The 17,500-nt window shown below is 57.0% G+C and overlaps 4 protein-coding genes across 4 annotated transcripts in view; 3 read left to right on the top strand and 1 right to left on the bottom strand.

Moving 5' to 3' along the window:
• Positions 1–647, top strand: ENH_00073530 (hypothetical protein; the record flags this gene model as incomplete). Its single annotated transcript, XM_013582757.1, has 2 exons — positions 1–120; positions 313–647. Coding segments are annotated over 2 exons (455 nt in total), but the record flags the coding sequence as incomplete, so codon positions are not given.
• A 1,685-nt stretch (positions 648–2,332) lies between these two features.
• Positions 2,333–4,560, bottom strand: ENH_00073540 (hypothetical protein, conserved; the record flags this gene model as incomplete). The annotated part of the gene is made up of 4 exons (XM_013582758.1): positions 2,333–2,401; positions 2,770–3,062; positions 3,298–3,373; positions 4,471–4,560. 4 exons carry the CDS (start codon positions 4,558–4,560, stop codon positions 2,333–2,335), a joined length of 528 nt encoding a protein of 175 aa, XP_013438212.1.
• Positions 4,561–11,238: 6,678 nt separating this feature from the next.
• On the top strand, positions 11,239–14,750 carry ENH_00073550 (hypothetical protein, conserved; the record flags this gene model as incomplete). Its single annotated transcript, XM_013582759.1, has 8 exons — positions 11,239–11,615; positions 12,039–12,230; positions 12,575–12,683; positions 13,021–13,292; positions 13,447–13,547; positions 13,780–14,011; positions 14,363–14,452; positions 14,585–14,750. 8 exons carry the CDS (start codon positions 11,239–11,241, stop codon positions 14,748–14,750), a joined length of 1,539 nt encoding a protein of 512 aa, XP_013438213.1.
• A 1,290-nt stretch (positions 14,751–16,040) lies between these two features.
• ENH_00073560 (importin, putative) overlaps positions 16,041–17,500 on the top strand; it is a gene marked incomplete at both ends in the record, with an annotated part of 2,549 nt that continues 1,089 nt past the window's right edge. The window contains 4 exons of the mRNA XM_013582760.1: positions 16,041–16,307; positions 16,510–16,819; positions 17,131–17,231; positions 17,458–17,500. The exon at positions 17,458–17,500 is cut by the window's right edge and continues 62 nt beyond it. Coding sequence (XP_013438214.1) covers positions 16,041–16,307; positions 16,510–16,819; positions 17,131–17,231; positions 17,458–17,500 — 721 coding nt within the window. The remainder of the gene's footprint in view (positions 16,308–16,509; positions 16,820–17,130; positions 17,232–17,457) is intronic.

The following is a 17,500-nucleotide window of genomic DNA, read 5'->3' on the forward strand; positions in this document are numbered from 1 at the left end:
AGCAGCAGCAGCAGCAGCAGCAGCAGCAGCAGCAGCAGCAGCAGCAGCAGCAGCAGCAGCTGCAGCTGACCGATGATGCCGCCGAGGGAGTGGCCCACGAAGGAGATTTTGTCGAGGCCAGTGGGCCCGTAAAAGTCCCTCACGTGAGACAACACTTCTGCTGCCAGCCGCTCCCCCATCTCCTCTATGTCTCCTGCAGCAGCAGCAGCAGCAGCAGCAGCAGCAGCAGTAGCAGCAGCAGCAGATGATGGGAAACTGGGCGGACCAGCTGCAGCAGAAGACTCCCCAAGTCCTTTGTTTCTGCGGCGCCAGCAGCAGCAGCAGCGAAACCGCAGCAGCAGCAGCAGCCGCAAAACCGCCAAAAACAACGTCCAAACCAGCAGCAGCAGCACTGCAGCAGCAAAACCTCAGCAGCAGCAGCAGCAGCAGCAGCATTAGAGCAGCAGCAACATTCCAACAGCAGCAGCTGCATCGCAGCAGCAGCACTGCAGCAGCAGCAACATTCCACCAGCAGCAGCAGCATCGCAGCAGCAACACCGCAGCAGCAGCAGCAGCAGCAGCAACAGCAGCAGCAGCAGCAGCAGCAGCAAAGACCTTCGGTGTGTTCAATGTTTGCTGCTGAAGAGAGAAAGGCGATGTGCTGGTAAGAGGCGCAAAGAGCTGCTTTGAAAAGCCGAAAGTCCAGAGGAGTTCCTAAAAACAATTTTAATTTATTTATTTTATTTTTGTTTTACTTGTTTTGTATTTTAATTTAGTTTGTTTGTTTATTTGTTTTATTTGTTTTATTTGTTTTATTTAGTTTATTTGTTTTATTTGTTTATTTGTTTTATTTGTTTTATTTGTTTTATTTAGTTTGTTTTAATTGTTTTGTTTGCTCTGTTTTATTTGTTTTATATAGTTTGTTTGATTTATCTGTTTTATTTATTTTATTCAGTTTGTTTATTTGTTTATTTGTTTATTTGTTTCATTTTATTTGTTTGTTTTTATTTTCTTTTTTAATTTTAAAATTTCTTTTTTGTTTTTGGATTGGCCGCGAGACTCAGGGCTTTTAAAACTCTTTTTGTTTTTTGTTTTTAAAAGTTTTAAAACAATTTTAAATTATTTTTAAAGATTTTAAATTGCAGCTTTTTTATTTCCAGTGGCCTCTGTCATTCAAAATAAGAAAATAAGAAAATAAGAAAAAGAAAAAGAAAAAGAAAAAGAAGAAAAAGGAAAGAAAAAGAAGAGAAGAAAAAAAAGAGAAGAAGAAGAAAAAAGAAAAAGAAAAGAAGAAATAAATAAAAACGAAAAGAGAGAAAAAAGAAGAATAAGAAAAAGAAAACGAAAGAACTTAAGAGGAAAAAGAAAAAGAAAAAAAGAAAAGAAAAAGAAACAAAAGGAAAATAAAAAATAAAAAATAAAAATAAAAAATGAAAAATAAAAAAAGAAAAAGAACACCTCAAACAAACACGAAAAGGCAAAAAGCAAACCCCAAAAAGCCAAAAACCAAAACGAAAACAAAACCAAAGACCAAAAAACAAAAAACAAAAAACAAAAAACAAAACAAAAAATAAAAAATAAAAAATAAAAAAATAAAATCTCCAACACTTCTTCTTACCTTGCAGTCCATGAACCAAAATAAATAAATGAACTCCTTTTCTTTCCGGAGGAACACTTGGCAAATCCGACGGAGACAAAAAGCCCCCGAGGGGCAAATAGGCCCTCCTTGCTGCTGCAGCGGGGGCCCCCCCGGGGGGCCCCCCGGGGGGCCCCCCGGGGGCCCCTGGGGGCCCCCCTAGGGGGCCCCGGGGGCCCCCCGGGCCCTGGGGGGCCCCCGGGGGGGCCCCCAGGGGGGGACCCCCGGGGGGGCCCCCAGAGACTTGGGGCCCCTGGGCACCCAAGGGAGGGGAGCCCAGGCCCCAGAAGGGGGCCCCCAGGGCACGGGGGGCCCCCGGGGGGCCCCCTAGGGGGGCCCCCACTGCAGCGGGGGCCCCCAGGGGCCCCAAACACCAGCGCCTGCTGCACCAAGAACTCTCTTTGCTGCTTCTGGCTTCTCTCCAGCAGCAGCAATAAGAGTCTTCAAAGAGCACGGGGCAGTCCGAAGCTGGGGTTGCCCTGCAGCGCCACCCCACACGCTGCTGCTGCTGCTGCTGCTGCTGCTGCTGTGCTGCTGCTGCTGTGTGGTGTGGCCGCAGCAGGCACTGCGGCTGATGCGCAGCAGGGGCCGGCAGCAGCAGCAGCAGCCGAAAAACCGGCCAACGAACAAACAGCAAAAGCCACGGAATACCTCTAGCAGCAGCAGCAGCAGCAGCAGCAGCAGCAGCAGCAGCAGCAGCAGCAGCAGCAAAGGCCCTCACAGTTTGTAGTCGAGCACATCCGGCAGACGGCAGTCCAAAAAGCTCAAAGAAGACCGCCACTCTTCCTGCGAAGCAGCAACAGAGCTCTCACTCACGAGCTGCAGCAGCAGCAGCAGCAGCAGCTGCTGCTGCTGCTGCTGTTACTGCTGCAGCAGCAGCAGCAGCAACTACTGCTGCAGGCACCCTGTAAGTGCTAAAGTGAGCGTTGCTGCTCCTTTTCATTCTCATTCCCACGCTTGCAGGTGCAGCAGCAGCAGCAGCAGCAGCAGCAGCAGCGCAGCAGGGACAGCTTCGGCTCATCAAGGGCTCCGCTAGCAGCAGCAGCAGCATCATAAGCCGGCACATGTGCCAGCAGCAGCAGCAGCAGCAGCAGCAGCGCCGAACGTCAAGGACTTTGCCGCAGCAGCAGCAGCAGCAGCAAAAGAAGCCTTACAGCAAGCTGCTGCGTGTCTGTAGTTGTCTGCAGCAGCTGCAGCAGCTGCTGCAGCTTTTCAAAGCGAACGCGGGGGCCCCCCGGAGGCTCCAGTGCCCAGAGGCCGTCGAGGGCCCTTGTTTCCCCGAGCGGGGCTGCCTGCTGCTGCTGCTGCTGCTGCTGCTGCTGCTGCGGTGCAGCAGCAGCAGCAGCAGCAGCAGCAGCGTCACACGGCAGCGTGCGGTGCAAAATAAAAGGCGCCATGCTGCGGCAGAAAGAAGCTTCCCAGGCCAGACGCAGGGAGGCCACAAGCCCTGCGGAGACGCAGCAGCAGCAGCAGCAGCAGCAGCAGCAGCAGCAGCAGCAACAGCAGCAGCAGCAGCAGCAGCAATAGCAGCAACAGCGGCATAAGCTGCGGCTGTTAATTGTACTGCAGCCTATCGAAGAGCAGCAAGGCGCAGCAGCTACGGCGATAGCAGCTGCAGTGTCTAACTTGCCAGAAGTGTCGTAGGGTTTAGGGTTTAGGGTTTAGGGTTTAGGGTTTGGTACCTTTCTGAGCGTAACCGAGGCAGCAGCAAAGCCGCTGCCACGCCCCAAAGTGCTGGGCCGCCAGCGAGTGCACGTCCTGCAGCAGCAGCAGCAGCAGCAGCAGCAACAGCAGCAGCAGCAGCAGCACAGCATGCGAGGCCACAAAGGCAGAAGAAGCTGCTGCCAATGCAGCCAGCCAAAGGCTGAGGAAACTGTAGCAGCAGCAGCAGCAGCAGCAGCAGCAGCAACACTGGAAGCAGCAGCAGCAACGGCCCAGGCTCCAGCAGCGCCCCATGCAGAGGCAGGGGTATCTGATGCTGCAGCAGCAGCGGCAGCAGCAACAGAACTGCAACTTCTGCAGCAGCAGCAACAGCTGCACCGGCAGCACCAACTGCAGCAATAGCACCGGCAGCAGCAGCAGAAGCATGGACTACAGCAGCAACGGATCCAATCGCAGCAACAGTTACAACCGTCGCAGCAGCTGCAGCAGTACCAACAGCAGCAGCAGCAGCAGCAGCAGCGGCTGCAGCAGCAGCAGCAGCGGCTGCAGCAGCAGCAGCAGCGGCTGCAGCAGCAGCAGCAGCGGCAGCAGCAGCGGCAGCAGCAGCAGCAGCAGCGGCAGCAGCAGCAGCAGCAGCAGCGGCAGCAGCAGCAGCAGCAGCGGCAGCAGCAGCAGCGGCAGCAGCAGCAGCAGCAGCGACTGCAGCAGCAGCAGCAGCTCAGAGAGCAGCTGCTACTCACGGAAGTCAAGACGTCGCAGAGCTCTTCAGCAGCACAAGGAAATGAGACACGAGCAGCCAGCAGCGGCAGCTTCACAACTATAGTCCTGCTGCTGCTGCTGCTGCTGCTGCTGCTGCCGTTGCTGCTGAAGTTTTCTGTCTGCGGCAAGAGCGCAGGCGCGGGGACCCGCACCTCTACTAGCTGGAAGCCATCCGCTGCTGCTGCTGCTGCTGCTGCTGCTGTGAGTGCAGCAGGAGGCGCAGCAGCAGCAGCAGCAGAAGTTTCGGCGGGAGAAGCGGCAGCAGCAGCAGCAGCAGCAGCAGCATCTCCAGGGGCAGCAGCCGTGCCCAGAACAGCAGCAAGAGGCAGCAGCTGCCCCCCCGGCAGCTGCAAGTCTTGCTGCTGCAGCAGCGGAGACAGCAGCAGCTGAATTGCTGCAGGAAGGCAGCAGTGAAGAGCAGCAGCAGATTGCACTGTCAGGTGTACGTACGCCTCGAGGAGGCAGCGCAGCGCCACCACGTGAACAGCAGCAGCAGAAGCCACCAGTTCTGCTGCTGCCCGCATCTGCTGCTGCTGCTGCTGCTGCTGCTGCTGCTGCTGCTGCTGCTGGGTCTGGGGGCCGTTTTTCGGGGCGGGCCGTTGCTGCTGCTGCAGCAAGTGCTGTCGCTTGCAGTGCTGCAGCGCTGCTGCTGCTGCTGCTGCTGCTGCTGCGTCTTCCTGACACAACCGGGCCCCTGCTGCCAGCAAAAAGGCCTTTATAGAAGACACCACTTCCCAGCCCCCCCCACAAAGGGGCCCCCTTGGGGGCCCCCCGGGGGGCCCCCCGGGGGGCCCCCCTTGGGGGCCCCCTGGGGCCCCTTCGTCGGGCCTGCTGCTGCGCAGCAGCCTGACCCGTTGATTCCACTGCCGCCGTTGCTGCTGCTGCTGCTGCTGCTGCTGCTGCTGCTGCTGCTGCTGCTGCTGCGGGTAAAGGCCCTCGTCTTCGCTTGCCAACGGCGCTTCCCCGTGTAGGGCGGGCCCGTCGTGCTGCTGCAGCAGGCGCTGCTGCTTGCTGGCGGCAGCAGCAGCATCGGCCGCGGCTGCTGCTGCTGCTGCTGCTGCTGCAGCACGGGCCCGCTGCATTGCTGCTGCGTAGGCCTTCTCAGCAGCAGCTTTTTGTGCTGCTAAAGAAGAAGACAAAAAAGGAGACAGAGAAACTGAAGGCAGCATCGGCTTCCTGCGGAGGCGGAGGTCGAGGAGACACCCGGAAACGACCAGCTGCAGCAGCAGCAGCAGCAGCAGCAGCAGCAGCAGCAGCAGCAGCAGCAGCATGGCGGCGTTTGCGGCTGCGGCGCCTTTCGCTGGCTTCGAGAGACACGGAGTCAACTGGAGGTGCGGCAAATGAGGAGGAGACATCGCAAGCCTGCTGCTGCTGCTGCTGCTGCTGCTGCCGCTGCTGCTGCGTGAACAAAAGCAGCTGCAGCAGCTATTCCAGAAGCGCCGCCAGCAGCAGCAGCAGCAGCGACGGTGGCAACAGTTGCGGCAGCACAAACAGCAGCAGCAGCACCGGTGGCAGCAAAAGAGGCAACGGCACTGGAAGGAGCACTGAGGCAACTGCTGCAGCACAAGCAGCAGCAGCAGCAGCAGCAGCAGCAGCAGCAGCAATGCGCTCACCTCTAAGAGACTGCTGGCGTTGGACTCAAAGATGACAGGGACATAAGACATAACGCCTAAACGCAACAGCAACCCCAGCAGCAGAATGCTTCCTGTTGCTGCAGCAGCAGCAGCAGCAGCTGCTGCTGCTGCTGCTGCCGTTAGCGCAGCAGCCTGCGGCAGCAATAGTATATCGTGCCCAGCAAAGAGGCAGCAGCAGCACTAACAGCAGCAGAAGTAGCAATGACAGCAGCAGCAAACAAAGCATCAGCAGCAGCTGCTGCGGCAACGAAACCAACCATGACAGCAGCAGCAGCAGCAGCAGCAGCAGCAGCAGCAGCAGCAGCTCTGACCTCTGAGGAGGTTCCGCACTAAAAGCCATCGCCCAGCAACAGCAACTGGCTGTGATTTCACCTTCTTCTGGTGCTCGTGCTGCGGATGGCGCTGCTGCTGCTGCTGCTGCTGCTGCTGCTGCTGCTGCTGCTCACGTGTGACTCCGTTTGCTGCTGCGTGTGCTTCTTGCTGCTGCACATCTTTGCTGCCCGTGTCCCCGCTGGCCCCGCCCTGCTGCTGAACTTGCTGCTGCTGCTGCTGCGGGCCTCCTTCAGCAGCAAAGGGGTCTGCCGTATTGCTGCTGCTGGCGGGAGCTGCCGCCGCGCGTCCACCGGCAGCAGCAGCTGCTGCTGCTGCTGTTGCTGCTGCAACGTTTCCAGGGGTGTACAGCAGCAGCAGCTGCAGCACACAAGCTGCTGACTGCAGCGCAGCAAAAGAGGAGAAGGGAAGCCCCAGCCGATAGACCACCACCTGCGACAATCGCACCTGAGCACCGCAGCAGCAGAGGCAGCAGCAGCAGCAGCTGCAGCAGCAGCAGCAGCAGCAGCAACAGCAACAGCAGCAGCAGGAACAGTTGGACAGCCGCTGCAGCGACGCACAGCAACAGCAAAGCCGCCGCAAGCGCTGCGCTCAGCAGCAGCAGCACCTCAGCAGCAACAGCACCTCGCAGCATCACCTCACCAGCAGCAGCAGCAGCAGCAGCAGCAGCAGCAGCAGCAGCAGCAGCAGCAGCAGCACTGCGAGGGCCAACTCACCTGTTCGTCGCAGTACTTTATAAAGAACTGTTTGCTGCTGAAAGAGTTTCTTTCTGTGTCTCCTTCGCAGTCGCTGCTGCAGAGGGGGGCCCCCCTGGGGGCCCCCCGGGGGCCCTCCCTTGCCCCCGGTGCTGCTGCTGCTGCTGCTGCTGCTGCTGCAGCAGCAAAGTGCATGCACGGCACAGCAGCTATTGCTGATTCCCCCCGCCAGTCAGCAGCCACGTTGTGCAGCAGGAAGGAAGGCGGGTGCTGCAGCAAGGAGACGTTGTCTGCTGCTGCTGCTGCTGCTGCTGCTGCTGCTGCTGACCCGGAGGACAGTCCCCCCGCTGCTGCAGCCGGCGAATCCTGGTGCTTGGATTGCTGCTGCTCAGCAGCAGCAGCAGCAGCAGCAGCAGCAGCAGCAGGCTTCTCCGCGTCGGCCTCTGTGGGGTAGAGGACTTCGGTGCTGGGGTGTACGTACACCTGAGCCTCTATTCGGTAAGTCCCCTGGTGCAGCAAATCAATATTTTTAAAAGAACAAAACTGAAGACACAACTCAAACACTGCATGCAGCGCCATTTCCACAAACTGCTGCTGCTGCTGCTGCTGCTGTTGCTGCTGCTGTTGCTGCTGCTGCTGCTGCTGTTGTTGCTGCTGGTGGTGGTGGTGCTGCTGCTGGTGGTGCTGCTGCAGGCACCGTTGCAGTTGATGCTGCTGCTGCGGCTGGTGCTGCTGCTGCTGTTCTTAATGCAGCCGTTGCTTTTGCTGCTGTGATACTGCTGGAGTCGCTGCAGCAGCAGCAGCTGCTGCTGCTGCTGCGGATAAACAGCTGGTGCTGCTGCTGCGGCGTTTCTGCTGCAGGCGCCGTTGCTGCGGCTGCTGTTGCAGTTGCTGCTGCTGCTACTTCAGCTGGGCTGCTGCTGTGCTTTCGGTGATTCCTTGCTGCTGCAGTCTCTGTCGCTGCTGCTGCTGCTGCAGTTGCTGCTGCGGTTGCTGCTGCTGCTGCTATCTTGCCTGAATCTGCAAACGCAGCAGCAGCTGCTGCAGCCCTCCCCTCTACCTCAGCAGCAGCTGCTGCGCAGGGAAGAGGGGCCCCCAGGGGGCCCCTTTGGAATAAGTTGAATAGGAGGGTTTGCTGCGGGGCCCCCTGGCGCTGCTGCAACTGAGGCAGCAGTAGTTGCTGCCTGCTTTTTGCTGCTGCAGCAGCAGGAGCAGCAAGTACGAAGGGCGAGAACAGCAGCTGATAGGAGAATTCAGGGCCTGCTGCTGCTGCTGCTGCTGCAACAGCAGCGCGAACGCTGCAGCAGCCGCAGCAGCAGCAGCTCTCGGGGCCGCCCAGGAGCTCTCCGGCTCTAGAATTTCTCCTTTTTTGAATTAAAATGGACAAAAATGACTCAAATAAACTCAATAAATGAACAAATATTAAACAACAGCTAAACAAAGCCCCCGCAGCAGCGGCCGGGGCCCCCCAGGGCTTCGGCAGCAGCCGGGGGCCCCCAGGCCAGCTGGGGTAGTTGTGGAGAGAAATAGAGCATTTAATAAATGAAATTAAAATAGTTTTTAATTATTTTATTTATTTGAATGAATAAAGAAAGAAAAAGGAGAAGAATGCCGAGAAGGGGGGGCTGCTCGCTGCCGCCCGCTGCAGACACCCGAAGGTGTATGTACACCTTGAGGTGTACATACACCCGAAAAGGCGAACCAGTGGCGTATGTACATTTGAGGTGTACATACACCCCAAATGGCAAACAAATAAAAAACTAATTCGACAAAGTTCGCAGAATGAGAGCTAATGGACCACGTGCTGCAGCAGCAAGTTCTTCAGGCGCTGCTGCTGCTGCTGCTAACCCATGCTGCAGCAGGCGCAGCAGCAGCAGCAGGCGCGGCAGCAGCAGCAGCCGCTGCTGCTCCTCAGGCCTGCACCTCTAGCTAGCCAGCTAGCTAGCTAGCTAGCTAGCTAGCTAGCTGGAACAGCACAGTGTCTGTACACCAATTAAAAAGGGACCATTTCTAAAAGAAGAAAAACCTGTTGTCTTGTGTACATACACTGCTGGTCCTGCAGAAGTGGAAAAGTGCAAAAAAGAAACTAATTAATTAAATTAAATAATTAATAAAACAATTAAATAAAATAATAAGCTAATTATTTATATAAAACAAATTAATAAAACAATTAAATAAAATAATAAAAATGATTTTAGAAAACGTGCAGCCGAGGGCATCAGCAGAGGCGCTGGGGTGTATATACACCTGAAATTAATTAAGTTGGACTCCAAGAAGAAACTTGAGGTGTACAGACAGCTCCAATTTAGTCGCATTAAATTCAATTAAAGGCCGTTCGGGTGTATGTACACCTGAAATTAGTTAAATTGGATTTAATTCGGGTGTATGTACACCTGAAATTAATTAAATTGGATTTAATTCGGGTGTATGTACACCTGAAATCAGTTAAATTGGATTTAATTCGGGTGTATGTACACCTGAAATTAATTAAATTGGATTTAATTCCGGTGTATGTACACCTCTAAATTCAAATACACTTTTCGTTTTCATGCTGCAGAGCTCCAGTGTCTAGACACCCTCTCTCCTTGCGCGCTAGGGTTTAGCGTTTAGGGTTTAGGGTTTAGGGTTTAGGGTTTGGACGCTGCAGCAAGTGTAGGCGCCGGCTGAAGGAGGGCCACCAGCAAACCCTAAACCCTAAACCCTGAACCTTGACACTAAACTCTAAGCCTTAAACCCTAAACCCTAAACCCTAAACCCTAGCTGGCTGGCGCTGCTGCAGCACCAGAGCAGCAGCAAATGCATGCGCAGCAGCTCCGCTGGACACTAAAAAGCCCCAAAGGCTGGAAGCTGCTAGCTGCTAGCTAGCTGCAGCTAGCTAGCTCCTTGCTGCAGCTAGCTAGCTACTTGCTGCAGCTAGCTAGCTACTTGCTGCAGCTAGCTAGCTGCAGCCGGCTAGCCACAGCTAGCTAACCAGAGGCAACCAGCCCTAGCTAGCTAGCCACAGCTAGCTAGTCACAGCCAGCTAGCCATAGTTAGCTAGCCATGGCTGGCCGGCCACAGGCAGTTACACATGGCTAGCTAGCCGTAGCTAGCTAGCCATGGCTAGCTAGCCACAGCTACACAGCCACTGCTAGCTAGTCAGCGCTAGCCAGCCACGGCTAGCTAGCCGAAGTAAGCTAGCCGCGGCCAGCTGGTGGCAGCTAGCTAGGCGCAGCTAGCTAGCCACAGCAAGAGAGCCCCAGCTAGCTAGCTGCAGCTAGCTACCCACAGCATGAGGGCCCCAGCTAGCTAGCTGCAGCTAGCTAGCTGCAGCTAGCTAGGCTCCATTGGCAAGGCACAGCAAGGGAGCCACAACCAGTGAGCCACTCTCAGCCGCCAACAGCTAGCTAGCGGTAGCTAGCTAGCAGCAGCTAGCTAGCCATGGCTAGCTAGCCGCAGCCTGCTGGCAGCAGCCAGCTGGCAGGAGCCAGCTAGCCGCAGCTAGCTAGCCGCAGTTAGCTAGCCGCAGCTAACTAGCCGCAGCAGCAGCTAGCTAGCCGCAGCCCCAGCTAGCTAGCCGCAGCTAACTAGCCGCAGCAGCAGCTAGCTAGCCGCAGCCCCAGCTAGCTAGCCGCAGCCTCAGCTAGCTAGCCGCAGCCCCAGCTAGCTAGCTGCAGCTAGCTAGCTGGGGGGCGGGGAGTGGGGTCGCTGTGGGGCCCCGCGGGCTTTGCATGCAGCAGCAAAGCAGCCCCAAGGGGGCCCCCCGGCCCAATTTCTTGACCATTTGCTGCTGCTGCTGGGCCTTTCTGACTGTTTGCTGCTGCTGCTGCTGCTGGGCCTTTCTGACTGTTTGCTGCTGCTGCTGCTGCTGGGCCTTTCTGACCATTTGCTGCTGCTGCTGGGCCCCTCAGCAGCAAATGGCGGCTGGGGGCCCTCCAAGGCCTGCTGCTCAGCAGCAGGTGTGGGGCCCCAGGTGTACAGACAGCTGCCGAGCTGCTGCTGCTGCTGCTGCTGCTGCTGCTGCAGCTGCTGCGCGCAGGCTGACTGTACACCTCAGCAGAGCCGGAAGCTGCAGCTGCTTCAGATTTTCACTTAAAATAAATCTAAATTTGTTTTAAATGGATCAAATTAAATGCATTTTATAAAAAAAGAAGAAAAAAGAAATAAATGCAGATTTTCGAAGCTGCAAAAGGGTACTGGGGGCCCCCGGGGGCCCCCTGGGGCGCCTGGGGGCCCCCAGGCGCCCCAGGGGGCCCCAGCTGCTGCTCTCCTGGGCCGGTCTTTTGGATGAGTGTACAAAACCCTAAACCCTAAACCCTGAACCCTAAACCCTAAACCCTAGATCTTTAATTTGGGGCCCCGAGGCCCGCAGCGCCGCCTCTACAGTCGCTGGGGGCCCCAAGGGGCCCCCGAATCTGCAAAGGCGGGGGCCCCACGATCTTCCGCAGCAGCAGCAGGAACAGCAGCAACTGCAGCAGGAACAGGGGCAGCAGCAGCGGGGCTAGCAGCAGCAGCAGCAGCAGCAGGAGACGCTTCAGCTGGGGCGAGCAGCAGCAGCAGCAGAATGCTGGTCCCTGGGGGCCTCCCGCTGCTGCTGCCCCCACTGGGGGCCCCCCCAAGGGCCACCCTAGCGAATTGTCTCCGCTGCAGCAGCAGCAGAATCACCATCCGCAGCAGCAGCAGCAGCAGCAGCAGCAGCAGCAGCAGCAGCAATGTGCTGCCCTTTGGGGGCCCCCTGCGCCTGTCTGCTTCTCGCCTAAGGCATGTGCCCGGCGCCAGCCGCATGCGCTGGCCCTACCAGCCCCCTGCTGCTGCTGCTGCTGCAGCAGCAGCAGCAGCAGCAACAGCAGCAGCAGACTGGAGAGAGATTGTGCGAGTGCCCCTCAGGAGTCCAGACACTGGAGAGCCCATTGACTGGCTCAACGAGGCCCCAAAGTCCCTGTAAGTCACCCCACACACTAGGGGGCCCCCTTGGGCCCCAGGGGGCCCCCCTGGGCCCCAGGGGGCCCCCTTGGGCCTCAGGGGGCCCCATTGAGGTTCTGAGTGGTCTTAGAGGGGACTTTTAAAGCTTTAGGGGGCCCCAGGGGAGACTCTTAAGTAGTTAAGGGGTCTAAAGGGCTCTAGGGGGCCCCCTGGTACCCTAGGGGGCCCCCTGGTACCCTAGGGGGCCCCCTGGTACCCTAGGGGGCCCCCTGGTACCCTAGGGGGCCCCCTGGTACCCTAGGGGTCTGTTGGGGCCCCAGTTGGGTGTTGGAGGCCCCCAGGACGTGCGCTGCTGCCGCTGCTGCTGCTGCCGCCGCCGCTGCTGCTGCCGCTGCTGCTGCTGCTGCTGCTGCTGCTGCTGCTGCTGCTGCTGCTGCTCAGGGTGGAAGGAGCTGCTGCTGCTGAAGAAGTGGTGGAAATAAAAAACTTGCCGATGGGGAAAACCCCACAGTTCCTTCAAGAGAGGTTGGCGAGGGTTTTGAGTCGCTGCGGAGGTGTACGTACACCCCACGTGCTGCAGCACACTCGCGACCCTTTCCAGCCCCAAGGCAGCGCCTACGTCGCCTTCGCAGAGTCCGCAAACCCTAAACCCTAAACCCTAAACCCTAAACCCTAAACCCTAAACCCTAAACCCTAAACCCTTTCCAGCCCCAAGGCAGCGCCTACGTCGCCTTCGCAGAGTCCGCAAACCCTAAACCCTAAACCCTACACCCTAAACCCTAAACGCTCTTTGGCTCGAGGGGGCTGCTTACGTCTCTTACCTCGAGTCCGCAAACCCTAAACCCTAAACCCTAAACCCTAATCCTAGACTCCCCGCTCTGGCTACACTTGCTGCCGCAGCGTAGCCTTCGCAGTCAGTTTCCCCCCCTGCTGCTGCTGCTGCTGCTGCTGCTGCTGCTGCTGCTGCTGCTGCTCAGCCGCGCTGCTGCGCTGCGGGCCGTGCGGCTGCCGCTGCGGCTTCCGGTGTCTCTACACTCCCGCGTGCTGCAGCTGCAGCACGTGGCTTCTGGCTGCTGCAGCGACGAGGTGTACATACACCGCAAACTGGACGCGAACAGAAACATTCTTTTTCTCGCCAGGCCAGTCTTTTCCTCTTTTGTTTATTTGCCATTTTATTTAATTTAAAATGCATTTTAAATAATTTGCCATTTTATTTTATTTAAAATGCATTTTAAATTACATTTAAAAATATTTAAATGCTTTTTAATCTTTTCCAATTATTTAAATGTGTTGCATTCAATTCTGCGCTCTGTGGCGGGGCGATTTCGCCAAGTCTGAGGTGCGGGTTTAGGGTTTAGGGTTTAGGGTTTAGGGTTTAGAGTTTAGGGTTTAGGGTTTAGGGTTTAGGGTTTAGGGTTTGCAGGCAAATGTACGTGGCGCTCTGCCGCGAGGGGACCCCCATGACGATTTCTGCTTTATGTCAGCGGGCTTTAGTTCGGCCCCTTTTCGAGGAGCGATCGATCCCGCTCCTTGGGGATCGATCGATCCCAGCTCCCGGGGATCGATCGATCCCAGCCTCAGGGGATCGATCGATCCCAGCCTTAGGGGATCGATCGATCCCAGCTCCTGGGGATCGATCGATCCCAGCTCCTGGGGATCGATCGATCCCAGCTCCTGGGGATCGATCGATCCCAGGTGGTGGGGATCGATTGATCCCAGTCCTTAGAGAGCGATGGACCCCACACGGGTGGGATCGATCGACCCCACACGGGTGGGATCGATGGATCCCCGGGAGCTGGGATCGATCGATCCCCAGGAGCTGGGATCGATCGATCCCACACTCCCGAAGGGCCTGGAGGGAGGCCCGCAGCTGCGTCGCTCTTGTCTTTGGCTCTTGGCAAAACTTCTTAGCAGCAGAACCTTTCAACGAACTCTTCCTCGTTCTCAACGGTGAGCAGCAGCAGCAGCAGCAGCAGCAGCAGCAGCAGCAGCAGCAGCAGCAGAAGCAACAGCAGCAGGCGCTGCTGCTGCAGAGAAGCAGCAGCAGCTGCTGCTGCTGCGAAAAAACAGAAGTATAAAAGGCAGACACGGCGGGCGGGCCTCCTTCAAATTACTCATTGTTGCTGCTGCTGCTGCTGCTGCTGCTGCTGCTGTTGCTGCTGCTGCTGGCATGTCCACTCAGGTGACAAGAAGAGCAGCAGCGACAGCGCCTCCACTGCCGACACAACAGCAGCAGCAGCGCAGCAGCAGCAGCAGCAGCAGCAGCAGCAGCAGCAGCAGCTGCTGCTGGCTCCGCGGTTGGTGGCTCCCGAGCAGCTAGATGTGCTGCTGAAAAGAGGCAGCAGGCTGCTGCACCGCAAGCTGGAGGCGGAGCTGTCTGTACACTGGAGAGAGGGGAAGCCCGAGCTGCCAGAGTGAGGCTTGGGTGCTGCTGCTGCTGCTGCTGTAGCTGCTGCTGCTGCAGCCGCTGCTGCTGATGTAGCTGCTGCCGCTGCAGTCGCTGCTGCTGCTGCTGTAGCTGCTGCTGCTGTAGCTGCTGCTGTAGCTGCTGCTGCTGCTGTAGCTGCTGCTGCTGCTGTAGCTGCTGCTGCTGCTGTAGCTGCTGCTGCTGCTGTAGCTGTTGCTGCTCCCGCACTAGCTGGTGCTGCGACGGCGGCTCAGCAGCCGAAAAAGGCGGCCTCCAGAGTTGCTGGGTGCCGCTGCTGCCACTGCTGCTGCTGCTGCTGCTGCTGCTGCTGCTGCTGCTGCTGCTGCTGTTGCTGCAGTGAGACAAAGAAGCAAATTGACCGCTGGCTGCACAAAGAGCCACTGCCTGAAGAACTGCAGACATGGTCCCGCAGCAAGGACTTCTACAAGTAAGACGCTGTGCTGCTGCTCTTGCTGCTGCAGCTGCTGCTACTGCTGCTGCTGCTGCTCTTGCTGCTGCTGCTGCTGCTACTGCTGCTGCTGCTGAGGACTGCGTCTCTTTTGTTTCTTTGTGTCTCCAGAATCCACGATGAAAGACACCAGTTTAAATTGAGGCTTCGAAAAGAAAGAAAAAAAGCTGAGCTGCAGCGCCGGCTGCAGCTGGCAGCAGCAAAACGGCTAGCGGAGCAGCAGCAGCAGCAGCAGGAGCAGCAGCAGCTGCTGCTGCGGCGGCAGCAGCCGCTGTAGCAGCAGCTGTGCTGCCGATCCTGCTCAGTGGCCTAGTCGCTGGAACCGCTGCAGCAGCAGCAGCAGCAATAAGCTGCAGCAGTAGCAGCAGCAGCAAGCTGCAGCAGCAGAGACGGCGTGCTGCCCCCGAGAGGCCTAGGGTTTAGCAGCAGCAGCAGCAGCAGCAGCAGCAGCAGCTTATTGATACTGAGATAGTAACTAACTCAGCTGCAGCGTAGACGGCGGGCAGCACTTCTGTCTTTCCATTGCCCAAACCCTAAACCCTAAACCCTAAACCCTAAACCCTAAGCTCTGAGTCCAGACGAACAAATGCGGCGACGATAGAGACGGACTTCGGCAGCCAAACCCTAAACCCTAAACTCCAGCAGTTGTAACGAGACACTAAACCCTAAACCCTAAACCCTAAACCCTAGGGGTGGCGGAGGACCGCTGAGCTGTGGAGCGCAGCTCGCTGAATAGATCGGCCAAACCCTAAACCCTCAAAAACCCTGGGTCCTAAACCCTCAGGAATCCTAAACCCTAAACCCTCGCGGCCCCCAGCCCTAAACCCTAGGGCGCTGCACGCCCGGGGCTTTGGGGTTTGCTGAGGGTCTAGAGTTTTAATTAGGGTTTGTGTTTCTTTTGTCGTTGCATTTAGTCGCAAGGGTTTAGGGTTTAGGGTTTAGGGTCTAGGGTTTAGTTTTAGGGTTTAGACTCGCAGCCCCGCACGGCTTGGCAGCAGCAGCTGCGCCCTCCTTTGTCGTGCAGCGCTTGGGTGTAGGGTTTAGGGTTTAGGGTTTAGGGTTTAGGGTTTAGGGTTTTGAGTGCGTCAGCGCAGCCATTGGTGGGGCTCGAATCCCGAAGCTGTGTTTCCTAAACCCTAAACCCTAAACCCTCGGAGCCTCGGGGCCCCTGCAGCGTGGGGCCGCGCCCCGCAGCTGCTGCTGCTGCATGCGTTGCTGCTGCTGCTGCTGCCTTCTGTTTTCTTTTGTCTTCTTTTAAAGAACAATTTTTGCTGCTGGACTTTGTGGGGTTTGTGGGAGCTGCCTGTACACCCCAGACGCCTGCTGCCGGAGGTAGCAGCAACGCTCGCCGATCCCGCTGCTGCTGCTGCTGCTGCTGCTCTTGCTGCTGCTGCTGCTGCTGCTGCTGCTGCAGCTCTTTTGCTGCTGTGAGGGAGCGCCCAAACGAGAACAGAAGCCCTCAGCTAGCGGTTGGGGCCTTGAGGAGCGCGGGCTGTGGGGATTCTGCTGCAAGTGCCTAGGGTTTAGGGTTTAGGGTTTAGGGTTTAGGGTTTAGGGTTTGTCGACTATGGCGGGCGCCCCGACACAGCAGCAGCAGCAGCAGCAGCTGCGGCAGCTGCTGGAGGCCTCCCTGGAGCCCTCGACGGCGAAAGCTGCTTCCGAGCAGATCCGCCAGCTGCTGCAGCAGCAGCAGCAGGAGCAGCAGCAAACTGTTTATTTGCTGCTGGCAGATGAAGCCCTCAGGGGGGAAAAGGAAGAGCTGCGGCAGCTTGCTGCTGTGCTGCTGCGCCGCAAAGCAGCCAAAGCCTTCAGCTGCATGCAGCCCAGCCAGCAGGTGCGCGCTTCTAGGGTTTAGGGTTTAGGGTTTAGGGTTTAGGGTTTAGGGTTTAGGGTTTGGCTTCCCCCGCCTTCTCCCCTTCCCCCCCTCCACACGAAGCCCTCGCCCCGCTCACGCCTCCGCTCCCCCGCTGCTGCTGCTGCTGCTGCTGCTGCTGCTGCTGCTGCTGCTGCTGCTGCTGCTGCTGCTGCTGCTGCAGTCGGAGTTTACGGAGTCTCTGGTGCAGCGGCTGGGGGCCGAAGCTTCCAAACCCGTGAGGGTTTCTCTCTGTCACCTTTTGGCTGCTTTGCTGCGGCTGCCGCAATTCGACGAGGCGAAGACACGACACGTGCTGCAGCTGCTGGCGGCGCCGCTGCTGCAGCAGCAGCAGCAGCAGCAGCAGCAGCAGCAGCAGCAGCAGCAGCTGCAGCAGCTCCAAGTTGCTGCTGTCGAAGTCTTCGCCGCTTACGTCGACAGCGGCGACGGCGCAGAGGCTTTCTTCGACGAGCTCGTCCACATCTTCACAGAAGGTAAAATTAAATTAATTAAATTAATTTAATTTAATTAAATTAATTAAATTAAATTAATTAAATTAATTAAATTAAATTAATAATTAATTAATCAGTCTAATTAATCAATTAATTAATCAATTAAGTTAATTAATTGAACTAGTTGATCAAATAGTTCGCTTCGCGCAGTCGTAGCAGCAGCAGCAGCAGCAGCAGCAGCAGCAGCAGCAGCAGCAGCAGCAGTTTAGCCAAGTACTTGATTTCGCGCAGCAGCAGCAGCAGCAGCAGCAGCAGCAGCAGCGCGCGTGCTGCGGCGTGGGGTGTACGTACAGCTCTGGCGGCGAGCGACAGCAACGAGGGTTTGGCAGCTCCTTCTTTCGAGGGTCTCCGCGGCCTGGCCGAGGACGCAGTGGACCCTTCTCAGCAGAAAAAAGTAGGGTTTAGGGTTTAGGGTTTAGGGTTTAGGGTTTAGGGTTTGGGGTTTAGGGTTTGGGGTTTGGGGTTTGGGGTTTAGCCTGCGGCGGGGCCGCTTGCGGTGCAGTGGTTGGGGCGAAGCGCCGCTCGGCGTGCGGCTCGGCGTTCAGGGCCCGGCCTAGGGTTTAGGGTTTAGGGTTTAGGGTTTAGGGTTTAGGGTTTAGGGTTTGGGGTTTGTGCTGCAGCTGTTCGCACTAATGCCGAGAGTGACTGCAGTAATAGAAAAGG

The sequence above is a fragment of the Eimeria necatrix genome, genomic scaffold (assembly GCF_000499385.1).
Source record: "Eimeria necatrix Houghton genomic scaffold, Enh_scaff735, whole genome shotgun sequence".
NCBI lineage: Eukaryota > Apicomplexa > Conoidasida > Eucoccidiorida > Eimeriidae > Eimeria > Eimeria necatrix.